The 15176-nt window shown below is 41.7% G+C and overlaps 1 protein-coding gene across 1 annotated transcript in view; it reads right to left on the reverse strand.

Moving 5' to 3' along the window:
* The window catches only part of LOC139221550 (plexin-B2-like), a 166959-nt gene that overhangs the window by 29384 nt on the left and 122399 nt on the right, over window positions 1-15176 (reverse strand). Inside the window, exons 9-18 of the mRNA XM_070853452.1 lie at window positions 14822-14956; window positions 13325-13425; window positions 12639-12765; window positions 7755-7920; window positions 6367-6478; window positions 6020-6125; window positions 5406-5507; window positions 5209-5304; window positions 2485-2572; window positions 2036-2199 (exon numbers count right to left, since the gene is read on the reverse strand). Of these exons, the coding sequence (XP_070709553.1) occupies window positions 2036-2199; window positions 2485-2572; window positions 5209-5304; window positions 5406-5507; window positions 6020-6125; window positions 6367-6478; window positions 7755-7920; window positions 12639-12765; window positions 13325-13425; window positions 14822-14956 (1197 nt within the window). The remainder of the gene's footprint in view (window positions 1-2035; window positions 2200-2484; window positions 2573-5208; window positions 5305-5405; window positions 5508-6019; window positions 6126-6366; window positions 6479-7754; window positions 7921-12638; window positions 12766-13324; window positions 13426-14821; window positions 14957-15176) is intronic.

Below are 15176 nucleotides of genomic sequence, written 5' to 3' on the forward strand. Positions count from 1 at the left end.
TCACTGGATAACAGAGATTGTGCTGATTTTAGGGATATAACACACTTGAGGACATACAAAAAAAAATCACTTTAAAATGAGTAAAAAACCAAATGATAGCATATCTGCATAACAACGACCTCTGGGTTAATGTTATATCTATATATGATGTCATATTTTCCTCCAGTGTTTGCAGAGGTATTCCAGGTGAGGTGACGCAACTCTGCTGTCAACAAATGTGGCAGAAAAACCCTGAAGGGAACACTTTTAAAGGACGTAAACACTCATAGAACCTGAGAGTGTGCACATGTTCACAATGATGTCTAACTCCAGCATGCATCTGATGGTGTTCTCATCAGGCCCGCACTCACTCCCTGTTATTATGATATTACACACTGAATGAATGAAACTTATCCAAGCTGTAGCTGGAAAATGTCATGCTTCTGCATCCTGCTGCGACATAATGTAATAATGATCATTAAGGTGTGGGGGTAAACAGCCTGCAGAGACACTTCCATTATTCCAATCTGTTATACAGCTTCTTAAAGCTGTACTTTAGAAAAAGGCTACAAGTGAGAGTTATTTCAGCTGTTCTGTGTATTTAGTGCTTTTTCAGTTAAAAACTCTCCACTAAAAACAGGAATGTTGCCGCGGAAATAACTCTTGACCTAATAAGCTGCAGCCCAAAAGAAATCGAGATGAAACAAATGACTGATGTTCCGGAGAAACAACAAAACAAATTGAGATCGTGCAGCGAAAAGAGTCAAACTGTGAATGCGATATGAGAGAGAGAGAGAAATGTTACACTGAAGAGAAGAGGCGATTGATTGGGAAATTGTCTGTTTGTGAAAGTATGGATTTTGAAAATATAGATGATACGAAGAGGGAGAATCAAAGTGGAAAGTTTGGAACTCTGCGGGAGAGAACCGGTGCTCCAAACTGATTTCAGGCAGACGGATAGGTGTGCGACTCTTCTTCTTCTTCTTCACGCCGACACACAAAAGTCATGCTTTCATGGAGCAGCTGAAGGTGGAGCTATTTACACGGCGTCTTACACACGGTAACAGTGTTCATAATCATTTCATAGTGAGTTCATAGTTTTTAGAGGCTCTGGATGTGTGAAGGAGATTTCCACAGTGTCAGAGAAGGAAACCAAGATTTGATTCTCATCATTGTGGCTGTTTTAACTGTAAGAAAACAAAAAAGGTAAAAGTCCTGCATTCAGTCTTTTCCTGAAGGAACATTACATAATTAGTTGCATCAAAATATAATTTAAGTAGCAAAAGTAAAAGCACTCTTCATATCATCCATGTTATATTATTGGATTGGAATTAATGATGCATTATGTGCTCATCACTTTAATGTTGCAGCTGGTAAAAGTGGAGTTCATTTTGACTACTTGAAGGATAACTTTGCATTTTTAAACCTGGTCCCCATTTCTGCTCATTTTGGGTTTGAAATGATCGGTAGGTACAGAAAGATTTGGAATTGATCCAGTAAATCACTTCAGCTGGCAGCCATGACCAGTCAGCGAACAGGCTACAGTCTAACCCTTTGGGGCAAATGAAATTATTAAAGTGCGTCGGCTAAAAGTGCTCCACTTGTTATCTGAAGTAACTGCCAACATTATGGAAAAGATCCTTACAGAGATCGACCTTTTTGTTTAACCAGAAACAGCCTTTATAATCGCTCTCTTCACAGCCACCAGACTCCATTGACAAAACGGTTATTTTTACTCTGCAGAGTGTGGGAGCTGCCGGTCTACTGCTGCCTTGATCGGTTGGTTATTGTGGGTCCAGTTGATTTTAATAGTTAATGGTAGACAGTCAGGGGTGAATTTCCCCTCGGGGATTAATAAAGTATATTGATTGACTGATTGATTGATAAGATGTGGTGTGAAAAGTTGTCAAATAAACCTGACAGAAGGTCACAAGCAGAAACAATGAACAATCAGCAGGCTCTCAGACACCTCCAGAAGCTGTCCTGTACCTGAAGAAGCCCACGGTGTCGATACTGATATGTAAGAGTGTGTGGCCTCGTGTGTTTTATGACTCACGTCTGTGATTTCCGGCTTGGGGCACTGAGCCGGCTGTGGTGACGGGCAGAGCTCACGGTAAACACAGGAACGGGTGACGCCGCACCAAACACACTGGTACTTGCTGTCGGCGTGTTTACACAGACTGCAGTCTTCTCTTCCCACTGAGCAGTTATACAGCACGACTGGAGGAGAGAGGAGGAGGAGGCAGAGGAGCAGGAACAAGAGGAGGAGAAAGAGGAGGGGGAGAAGAAGGATGAAGAGAAGGAGGAAGAAGAGACGGAGGAGGAAGGAGAAGAAGGAGAGCAGTAAAACAGAGAAAAGAGAGGAGAGGGAGAAGAAAAAGAGGGCTAATTAGCATAATTTACCTGAAACTGAATTAGAAATGAGAGACAAGCTCAAACAGGGTAATAACTGCACATTCACACTCGATTTGTGTGCGTGTGTTTTAGTATAACTGACACACTAACCTGTCAGGGTGCTGTCAATCTTCCTCTCAGTCTCTCTGTCTTTGATATGGAAGGATACGTTCACCTCCTGCTGCTTGTCATAGGCAAACTGTGCACACACACACACACACACACACACACTATTAGCTTTGCATTGGCACAGTAACAACACATTTGCAGCTATTTGGAGCACCACACTAAATTACCTCGCATCTATCTAACTGTGAAGGTCAGCATCCACATACATACACATTCAGAAACACACACACACACACACACACACACACACACACACACACACACACACACACACACACACACACACACACACACACACACAGTAGTGATAAATCAAGGGAGGTTTTCTTCAGGATGTCTGTGTGTGTGTGTGTGTGTGAGAGAGAAAAAACGTGAAAAAGAAAGAGAATAGAAGAAGAAAAAGGATCATGTTGAGACAACTACAAGAGATAATGAGAGGAGAATCAGCAGTGACACACACACACACACACACACACACACACACACACACACACACACAGGCACATGCATGCACACACACACACACACACGCACACACCCTTTAAATGCATATTGGCAGTCTTTGACTCAGCATGAGGAGAGGATCAATGGAGGCAGAAAAGTGGAAAAGCTGAGGGGTATGTAAGAAAGAACAGAGCAAAAAGGCCCCGACACACACACACACACACACACACACACACACACGCACACACGCACGCGCGTGCACACACACACACACACACACGCACACACACAGAATAAGCTACCTGCAGTTCAGTGACTCAGGGAAAATAATGACAGTGCTTTGTAACCCATTAGGGGGCGCCATCAGACACACATGGATGTAAGTGAACAAACAGTATGAGCTGAACAGTACCGGAATGTAACTGTACATTTAGTGACATACAAATTCAAAGTACTTGTACTTGACTTGAGTATTTCCATTTTATGCAACGTCCACTACATCTCAGAGGGAAATGCTGCACTTTTTACTGCACTACATTTGTCTGACAGCTTTAGTTGCTTCTCATATAACACATTTTCATTCCCTTCCTGTCCTGTGAAACCGCGAATCTCTATGAAGTTTTCCTTTACAGTTTTAAACTGAATAAACTATCTAAAAACCCTCTTGGATCAGCTGGAAAATGCAGCGTCACAAAGCTGAAAGCTGGCTGTTGTTCTCATGACTTTTTAGAGATATGTGGTTCTCTCAGGATAGCAATGCTACAAACATAAGATGATCTTATAGACCATGATGCCTTGCTGTAGATTAAACTACGCAACAGTATTTAAAGTAGTTAAAATGAGCTCAACCTTGAACATCTGCAGCAGTTAAATGTAAAAACACATACATTAATGCAGCAGGAATATTAACCCAGTGACATCAGAGACAACAGGAAAACACTGACGGGGAACATTTCCCTGCATTTAATGTAATTTTTGCTGATAATACTTGCATGCTGGTGGCATGCTGGCAGGACTTTTACTTGAAGTGGTGCTATTTTCACAGCGTGATTTTATTACTTTTATTTAAGTAAAAGATCTGAATTCTTCCTCCACCACTGGAGCTCAAGTATCAATAAAACTGGAAGACAAATAAACCTGAATATCTTTCAAATATAAAAACAAGATGTCAACATTCAGTAAAACAAACTAAGCTCAAATCCCTCTGACTCACAATCTTGGTAATGTACTCACAAACGAATCACTAATGATTCACTAATTGTCTAATGATTCCCTCCCTGACGCCCGGTAGTGCACACAGTTGAGCTTCAGAACAGAAACGGAGAGCCTGAAGGCGGTTCAGGCTTTTTGTCGGCTCCTGCTAATGGACACAATAAAAGACTCAGAGTATCTTTAAGTGGACTAAATTGACTTAATTTAGCAGAAAACAACTAATGCGTCACTGTACAGACAGACAGTGATTGCTTTCTGTTTTTGTCTTCTCGGGTGTTTTGATTTTCTTTCTGTCTTCCTGTTCAGCACTTTGTTACGTCTGATCTGAGATCACAGTTATTTATATCTGTGCTTGATGGGCTTTTATCATCAGCTCTGGTGTTACAACACCATGTGTGTGTTCTCATTTCTGCTTTCTGTCCTTTGACTCAACGTTTAACACTTGTTTAAATACTCACATGTTGCTTTTTAGACTCGTTCTGTTTATGTGGTTTGGAACTGCTTAATCATTGAACTTAATGAGGACTTCCTTACTGGCATACTCGTATCGCTTGGTTAACTCTGGTGCATTATATTACTACTTATATACTATTATAAAAGATGTACTTAAGAGAGTAAACAAGACAAACTGTCTCCAGCCGTGCTGGCGGCTCTGTGAGGCCCCAGTGGTGTTTGAGCACAATATAATATCATAGCAATCCATCCAGCAGGTGGGAAGATTTTCACTAAAAACCATGACACCATGGCTACAGGTAAAGTCAGAGGATCACTAAAGTCAGTAGGATTCATCATCTGGGGCCCATGAATGTCCCTGACACTGCCATCCCTGAGCTGACAGTAGTAGACACTTTTGCTCAACTCCTAAGGAATAACTATGACCTGGATGACTGAGAATCTTCACAGACATATTGAGCTAGTAGGTAACAAAGTAAAAAGGAGACTGTAAGACAGTAACTTAAGACTACTGTAATAACTGTTAACATATTAAAGTGAATATTCACTCCATGTATTCAGTCACTCTTGGTTACCTCATGTGTCCTCTATACTGACCTCATAACCTGTGAATTTGAACTTTGACCCCTGCTCCTGTGTGACCTCCTTGTCTGCGAGCTTCATCAGCTCCGTCCCGATGGTAAACGTGTGGTCCTGCAGACGGAGAGGGACATGATTTACAGGGACATAAAACACAGCCCATGCAGCAGGTGATAGCGGTGAGGTGGTTAATGTGCAGGTCTGACTGATCTCACCGTGTAGATGTCCAGGTTTCTTCCCTGGAAGCTGATGGGGATCTCAAAGCCCACAGGGATTAACAGCGGCTCCGGAGACTCAAACTGAGGACAACGGTCAGCCTGCATCGCGGAGAGACGGTCCGAAGCAGAAATACTGAACAATACTGAATTTGACAATCACATCAACACATAATAGTTCAGTCCGGCCCTTCAAACCATCACTAATAGGGAACATTAACACTGTAGACAGGATGAAACTGTGCTCAGTAATTTGCGATCCTGTTGATCCATGTCTTTTAATTTAAACAGTGCAAGCTTCTGGTTTCCATCCGGGATAATTGGCGTTCCTGTGGGATTTGTGGGGTCGTCTACTTCCACATCTCCAGAGGTCACTGACCAGTGGTTCAGTGTGATGTCTGCTGTTCTCACTTAGTCGTCAGGTTTATGCTCGTTCCTGACCGTCAGTCTTTACACGTGGTTTGTCCTGTCGGTAGGTTTCAGCTAAAGCTGTTTATATTTAGTTTGATCTGCATGTGTTTCTTATCGTTAGCACTTGGTAACGTGCTCCATCCCCCTTGTGCACAGCTAGTAAATGAGTCACTATAAACACATCAGAAATCTGAGACACCTACCTGCTGTGGTTTAACTATGTGATCTACAGCATCATCTCTGTCACTGCAGCTGTGATCCTGAGCGTTCCACTGGCAGCCCCACTCACTGGTCACACACGATATGCACCTGAAAAACAACACAATGTATTTTATGTGTGTGTGTGTGTGTGTGTGTGTGTGTGTGTGTGTGTGTGTGTGTGTGTGTCTGTCTTTGTATAGTCATGACAACAAAATTAAACCATCTTCGTGAAGACATTCCTGCACTGAAAGGACAATGCAGCTTCAGGTCATTTGAGTGTTAAGATTTGGTTTTAAGGTTACGGTGTATGTGTGTGTGTGTGTGTGTTCGTGTGTGTTCTCCAACTTACGGTGTGTTTTGGTTCTTCCTGACTGTAGCAGCACAGTTGTAGAAATGATACTCTCCAGACGTCACCTCGATTTTGTCGTTCACCAAAACCTTGACTGGGACAGACACATAGTCTGAACACACACACACACAGACACACACACAGACACACACACACACACACACACACACACACAGACACAGACACACACAGACACAGACACAGACACACACACACACACACACAGACACACAGACACACACAGACACAGACACACAGACACACACAGACACAGACACACACACAGACACACAGACACACACAGACACAGACACACACAGACACACACAGACACAGACAGACACAGACACACAGACACACAGACACACACACACAGACAATGTGAGTTTAAAGTGAGAGACAGAATAAAGACATACGTTAAAACTAAGATTGTAACAGACTTTCTTAAGTGTGACATGCAAACTTTTGTTCCCTGAGTTTAGTCTCACTGGCAGTACTTCCTCCCAGATGAGCACTGTACGAAAAAAGCTCCAACAATCTAATGTTTCAAATATTTGAAGGAACAGTTCACAGACAACTGGGAAATACCCATATTCTTCTTTTGATTATAAAACCACAGCCAGCAGGCTCATTGTTTTTGGTTTTTGTGCATTTTAACCAAAGAAATTGAGGATTTTTTTTTAAAAGGGTTGTTCAAGGTTAAACACCTGAATCTTATTTTCCAATGTATTTAAAACACAGTTAACAGCAAAAAGAGTTTGTTTAAAAAAAAACACAGCTAAATATCTTCTTTCTTAATGCTTTTTTGAGTGAAAATAAACAAATTTGGCGTAGTGAAGGTGAGGAAAGTACATGTTTACAGCATCTTTCAATAACAGGGCAATTCAGAGTGACTTAGATGAGACATTTACATGTATGAAGATATAAAAGAAACACCAGGCAATATGAAATGGCATATATAATATAATTAGGATATAAAAAGAGATTGAAAATTACAGTGTAGCTACAGTACAGCGCGGGATATGAATGAATGCGACCAAGTCTAATTTGATGAGAGGCGGTGGCAAACAGAAACGGTTTGAGCCTTGATGTAAAGGAACTGAGAGTTGGAGCAAACCTTAAGTTTTCTGGGAGTCTGTTCCAAGTCTGGACGTCTCATAAAGCAGAAGCAGACCAGACACATATTTTGGCTCTAAACCAACCGGTGTTTATACATAAAGAGCAGTATTTTAAAATCCAATCTCTGTCACACAGAATGCCAGTGACGAGGGTGGAAGCGCTGCCTGCGAGATGCAACTCAAGGAACAAACAATTGTAAAAAGACACATGAATTCATATAGTAAGAAACACTTCTGCGCATCCTGTGAATCCTCCGTGTGCCCACATACCCTGCTGGTCGGGCGTTGGTGGGATTTCAGAGGGGTGGGGCAGCAAACAGGTGACCTGGACCTGACTGTCGGTGACCACCACGGCATCGCTGGGGTGAGAGCCGAAAAAACACTTCAGCGAATCGGAGGGCCTCAGCCTGGGGAGGGTGGGTATGCTGATATCAACCTGCAGAGGGATGCACACAAGAGGGGGTTAACAGATATACAAAGGAGTTGCGTTTTATCCGTTTTGCTCTTTGTTTCTTTCCAGCATTCCTTAATTTCCTGTTGATACGCCTTCAGATGATAATGTCTCATCTGGTAAATGGAGAAAAATCCCTATTAATGACTATATGAACACTTAAAGTACACAGTAATTAAATGTAGTACTAACAGTGTATTGTAATATCAACTTCAAGTGGTTATTTTTAAAATGAAAATATACATGTTGTGTTCAGTAACATGTTGTTAAACCTACATTCATGTTCAGATTTGATCTCCATTATCTGAAAGAGTTTATTTGTGAGTATGTGTGTGTGTGTGTGTGTGTAAATGAAATAGAATAACTCTAAGAATCTAAGTACGACTAGCTGACCTTGATAAATTGCCCATACGTCTGCTTGTGTGTGTGCATACACTCAACCATGTGTGCCGTATGTGTGTGTGGTGCAGTAATAATTGCCATTCAGCGGTGCCGTTCAAACATCAGCTCCTCATTACTCCTCACTGACCTCAACCGTTTTAATTTTGCTGCTAAAGTTTTAATTTCAAACTTTTTGATCGTGGGTAACGGAGAAGCCCCTGATTGAATTCACCAGAGACTTTCTCCTCTTTTTAAGAATGTTAAGCTGCATGACGCAAAGCCCTTCTTTAAAGCCAAAATCCAACTGCCTTATCAGATTAAAATCACAAACTAGGGGCTGCAACAGAGACGATGTTCCCAAACTCCCTAATTAACATGCAGCAGATTCATTTACGTGGCTCCACAAGACATTCTGGTGTTTGTTGAGGTCGAACTTAAAGAGTTGTGTGTTCAGAGAAAGCTGCTCTCCACCAGAAACTAACTTCAGCTCAAAAGGATTCCCAGCTAATAAACCACTGCTAATGTGCAATGTTGTACAAGTTTTCAATTTCCAGACCAGATTTTCTGCTGTTCCTTCTGTGTTTGTGACTTTACTGGATTAAAGCTTCTCTTTCTGACGCTCACTGTGATGCATGACAAATTCAGTTCCGGTTAAAATGTGCAGAGCAGCAGACTTGAGAGTTGAGTCAGACTCTAGTCAGTAACTGAGAACTTGAGGATTGACTTGATGGCTCAGAGACTTGAATGCCGACCCCCCCAAAGACTACTATATAATATGAATGAGAATATTCAAATGTCAGGTTTTTAGCTGGTAAAATCCTGGATAATAAATATTAAAAAGGCAGCAGCAGGAAGGCTTTGCATAGAAACCCTGTCTCGTAAAAATCATAGCCACAAATGCATGCTGGTGCTTTGAGTGTGTGTTTTTTTTTTTTTTTTTTTTAAATCAGTGACTGTTAAGGAAAGACGGTGGTGTCACTGCTGATGACGAGAACGAAACAGGAAGCCTGGACTGTTTCAGTAAATGCTTCTAATGAATCATGTCTTTACTGGGCTCTTCAGCCCCAGTTCATCATACCTTTTTTAAGACTGTGGGTGCCGTAGTGTGACTTAACCTGACGCGCCACATGGTTTGTTACACACAACCATCTGGGAAGTCGTCTGTTTTTTTTTAAAAGGGGGCATTGCATGTTCAAAAACTACTTGGCAGGAGATTGGATGTACCATCTGTCTATCACTGCCTAACACAGACTACTTTCAACCAATCAAATCAATGAACCATTTCATGTAGTTAAAACCAAACATGTCTATGGTTGAAGCTCTTGCTGAGGTCAGTTGGAGGAGGTGCTCTTCCTTAAATGGAGAAATACTCTCTAGCTCAGACATAACTGATTGTTTAGCAGCATCTGCATTACCCTCTTTACAGGCTGCCATTGTTGTTTACAGATGAACATGAGCTTGTTGCAGTTGTCACACCCAAACCCCACCTGTAGCTTATGCTGACTGGTCCAAACCACCGTGGTTTGGCCACAAACACATGACTTGGAGCCTGGCATGATGGATATTTGTATGATTGTGATCCTGTGAATCCAGCTGTCTAGCAAGGTAAAGTGTGAATTCTAAAAAAAAAAAGCAACTGAGGGAACAACTTTGTCAATATTGAACTAAAACCATGATCTTTCCCTGTTGTTGGACCTCAAGAATGTCCAATAATCACTCTTTCAGCTCCATGTTAGGCCTCCACTAACTCCAGAGGGAAATACCTGCCTCCTTTGCTGCTTGAGTCTTCACAATGTTCACTGTGAAGAATTAAGCAGTTAATGTAGCAGTTAAGCTGCTATCTTTGTCCGGCTGCCCTTTGATGCAGGACAGAAAGTCTACTGTGGATTTTTAGAGCTTTTTCACTACCTTCTGCTGCTGGAAACAGAGTTGATTAGAACACAAAACAACGAGCTGACAGCCATTACAAAGCTCAGTAGAGCTGATGGGAACTGCAGAGCTGGGTGATGATCCTCGGTGAGTTCATCACTGTGAGGGACTCCTTTCACATTACACAGTCATTTGATCTATTGCTCACATGAAATATTGATTACTGCAGCTTTTAGAATATTTTTACATTTTGGAAGTGAAACCTTCCCTCCTAAATCTTCCTGACTTCCACTGAAAGGCAGCTTCTGAGAATGACATCAAAGATATACAGGTGGTGAAAGCAGTAATGATGAAGTAGATGTTAAAGTAGTACTTACAGTTGCAGTCAAAATTATTCAACCCCCGTTGCAAATTAGGTTTATTAGAAAAATGTAACTTAGTCAGACAAGAACCTTCAAAAACCCGACACTGTGTATTGCTCAATGAAAGCACTACTGATGAAAGTCTATGTCTAATGTTGAGGAAAAACAATTAACACAGCTTTTAAAAATGTAATTTAATTGACCAGCACTGAAAAACCTGAAAGTTATTTGATTTGGAATGTGCTTAAAGGCATTATTATACCTTAACTTCCTCTGAAGGACTTTATACTTTGCTTTAAAAAGTCTAACTTGACTTGTCTAACCTGAAAATGTTCTCCTGAGGACTGAAAACCAGCTCTGAAAGTACCCAGACAAATCTAAAACTACACACAAAGTCCTTTACAGTTGCACTTTGAAAGGACTCGCCTTCCTCCATTTGCATATTGTTTATTATAACCTGACCTGATTGTAATTATCACACATCCATAATGTTGTTTTGTTGTGTTTATCCTGCCTGATGAGGACGACTCTTCCCTAAAATCAACAATCACCAATGTTACAATCTACATACAGAACACATTTCTGTCCTCGGATCATCCTGAGCAGCTTTAATTTTTCATTCCATTCAAACTTGTTAACATCCGACTGCTGAGGCTCGTTCGCAGCGCTTATTAGAAGTAAAGTCTGAGAGAAAGGCATGATGGGAGGGAAGGTCAGCCGACAGTCTGGTGTTGTACATTTTGAAGGATGATGTGTCTTTCTGGCAAATCAGCTCTTTGATCAATTCCTCATTAATTCAGTGAGTTCAGCCGTCAGGATCAGATAGAGCGATGCACCCCACTATCCTCCGCTGGTGCTCAGTGGAAAATGCCTGCCACAGCGTTTTGACTTTGAATTTTATAGTGTTACCGAAGTTAGTCTGCTCAACACTGCTCTCATGCTGTTGGCTATAATCATTTTTATCTCCTAGAGAGTATAAGAGTTTTACTCTTCTTTGTAGGGAGAGGAGGACTATTAGCTCTTTAGGTCACACGTCTCCATCCACCCTCCTATTTACAGTGAACTAAACCCCTCCCTGGAAGAGTGATCGACCAATCACGCCTTAGCAACTGCTAACGAAGCACGTTTCTCCACGTGTTAAAGATGGAATATGACTAAGTACATTTACTCAAGTACTGTACTCAAGTGTAATTCTGAGGTACTTTACTTTAGTAATCCCATTTTATGTTACTGTATGTTCCTCGACATTTATTTGACAGATGTAGTTAGTAGTTACTTTACAGATTCACACTGTTAATACAACATATTTAACAAATAGACTATCATATGTTATTATAGATTAAAGATTGTATTGTATAGATTGTATTTTGCAGGATTTGTATTAGAGTATTTCTACAATGTGGTATTATTATTTTTATTGAAGTAAATGATCCGAGTACCTCTTCCACCACAGTCTAAAGCTGAGAGTTAGTGTATCATTAGCTTATTAAGCACTACAAGCGTTTCATATTATTTGGCAGTCATCAGGGAGAAATTCACAGCACACGAATGTGATATTGACATTCTAGTAACACGGTCAGTAATAACAGACAATGATGGAATGAACCTGATTGAACTGAACACTGTTGGTGTTGAAGCTCGCACGTGATTCACCGAAACGAGGTGTCACCAGCAGTTTCTAGGTGTGACAGCATTTCTGAGGAAGCGTTACTTCACTATATGGGCTGATTCAGCATTCAAATGACTGAGCTGTTTTTCAAAGGAACTGCCAGCACAAACAACGTTAAATTGTGCGTAATAAAGATCTGGCTCATATCGAAAAATTGTAAATAGTGTCACAGCGCACTGAAAAATTCTTCTCGACTCCCCCGAGGGCCCCTGAAGGTCGATGTACCTGAGGTTAAGAACCTGTTTGAAATGCAACAGAGATGCACAGCGCTCCAACCGTGTGAGAGTTTCAGGAGGTTTGACTGGTTTAAATTAAGCAGAGCTCAGCAAGAAGTGAACTTCGCTCAGGGGGATTTCACCCCACGGATGGGAAAGACTCCTGCTTGTTCATTCACATCCCCGACTGCACTCTCTCGTTCCTACCTGCTGGGTCTTCTTGCAGCTGAGGTTGGGCGGGTTGAAAGCCTGGATCTGAACACACTGCTGATTGGGTGACCACAGCCAGGTGTTCTCCTCCGTCGACCTCCTGCACTCCTGCTTCCTGGTGCACCTGTGAGTCAGGCAGGTGGTGATCATGTCAAACAAAAAAGTGAAAATGGGGATTTTTTTAAACAAACGTCCTGCTAACACATGTATTTCAGTCAACTAAATGTCGCTAGGGTTACTTTTGTATAATCTATATGCACAAATGAGACCATGAAGACGACTGGAAGCCCCGATCTCGCATCAGTGAATTGATTCCACCACAAAATGTTGCTGCTGTGGCGCGACCAGGCCTTTATTTGTGAGTGGTGGGAGGTAAAACTAGCTGAGATTTATGCCATGGTCTGGATTAGGTTCTCTGGAGTAGATTATGCTCAGCAAGCATCAGCACAGCTCACTGAATACTAACCAGTATTCATTCCATTCCATTTTAACCCATAACAAACTTGTTTAAATCAAATATTTTACAGTAAAAGCATGTGTATTTCCTTCTACTACTGTTAATCTGTAAAGTTTGATGCTTCGTGTACATTTCACATGGCAAACATGCACTTTAAAAAAAAAAACAAGTGGCTTGAAATGCAGTTCACGGTAGGCGAAACCTTTAAACACACAGAGTGACTCACTTTCCCTCCAGGACACACCAGCCACAGTACGGATCCTTCATCGAGACGCAGGAGTGGCAGTCTGTCTTCAGGTGGCACGCCTGCACTGGAACCTTGGTGATCTGCACACATATGGCAGGCTTTTATTGTGAAGGAATTTTTATTGTAGCTAATACGCAGGAGCGTGAACAAAGAGCAAAAGATTGGAAATATGCGAACACTAAGATAGAGGCCTATTTGGGAACTAACACGACAGCAGAATTTAAAGCCATCGTTAGAGCAAGAAACCATAAAAGCTCATCAAATGTGCTGTTGTAACAGATTTCTAAGCATATTTATGGGGGTTTATTATGGAGATCAGAGATGATGATATCCTCAGTAGTTTAAGCCACACTGAATGATATCAGTATGTGTGTCTGTGCGTTAAGATTTGTGCGAGCTACGACTCCTAAAAGGAGAGTGATTTTTGACTCGAAATCACTTGATGCTTTATTTTTGCCTCCCCCTGAACTCTCCCGCGTCCTCCTGGGGAGGCTTATATTACATTCCCCACCTTGCTCCCCGTTTCCTGTAATGTTAATCCTGTCCGAATGAGGCTTAGGACCGATAAAAGTAGGCTCATGTCTGATAATAAAGAGCTGAGCCTGAGAAAGTCGTGCATGAACAAGTCCTGCTTTATGCTTCTTTTTTTTTTTTTTTTTTTTTAAAGGGAACGTCTGCAGAAACAAAAAAACAGGTGATTAATCTGAGATCCATCTGAGACATGTGATTTGTTACACCCAAAAAATGAGATACATTTCAGTGTTATGTGTGAATGGGTTGAGTTTCTAGACAGTACGATTCCTCAACTGGTCTAACCTGGATCCTGTGACATGAAACATAAATAAATCTCTAATGTATGTCACTTAATAGTATTTGTGATTTTCCATTGTAATCTGTTCTTGTAGAGGGAGGGTCTTTTTGTGAGAATTCTTCTTCCACCCAGCTGTGCAAATAATTTACCTCTCTGACAAGAAGAGGCCGGTTTAACACATTTACATGAGCAGATGGAACAAGCTCGAGTATCATCACTTGACTTGATCAAAGTGAATTGCCCTCTTGAAGTGCATTCTAATTAATTCATTTCTGAATCAATACCATCAATTTCACTTCGGTGTGGCGGCAGAGAAGGATGGCGACCGAGAGATGAAAGGACAAAGGAGAGAAAGACAGATGAAGAGAAAAAGCGGCGACGCAAACAAAGAGAAAGAGAATGAGTGAATAAATCAATGGCTGACTCCTGTGCGGTAATGTAGACGGATGTATTGGTGTTGGTGGACCGAATGAATAAATGATCAAATAAGACAGACAGAATAAATGAAAGGCTCATTAAGTCCCTGATCTGATGGATGAAATGAAAGAGCAGAGTCCCTGACCTTCTTTGCGTGGCCACACAGAGGTGTTAGATGGATGGAAGGAGGGAGAAATGGATTCAGTAAAAAGAATAATCAATCCGCCCAAGGCTGAGTTGAGTTTGACCTTTTTCTCCGTGGTGATGTACAGGTGTTGGAGGCTGGAATCAAACAGCAGGTTCTTGTTGACCTTGTCTCCTGTGACTTCGCCCGGCGCTCGCCCGTACACCTCGGGATGGGCCGACAGGTGCACCTTCAGCACCTGCGGGGACACAAAAACTGCATTACCACGCTTTTAAATTCAGCACCCACCCTGCACCCTGGGGATCCTTCTGCATTCTCAATAAATGCTGCTTTTTCTGTGAGAAATGTGACACAGAACAGAACGGACAAGAAAGAAGGTTCGGGTGCAGCTTTGTCAGGATGGACAGCTTATTCAAAGCTGTTTTCCCCATCTGTGGTAATGCTCCATGCTATAATGA

Source organism: Pempheris klunzingeri, chromosome 22 (genome assembly GCF_042242105.1).
Source record: "Pempheris klunzingeri isolate RE-2024b chromosome 22, fPemKlu1.hap1, whole genome shotgun sequence".
NCBI lineage: Eukaryota > Metazoa > Chordata > Actinopteri > Acropomatiformes > Pempheridae > Pempheris > Pempheris klunzingeri.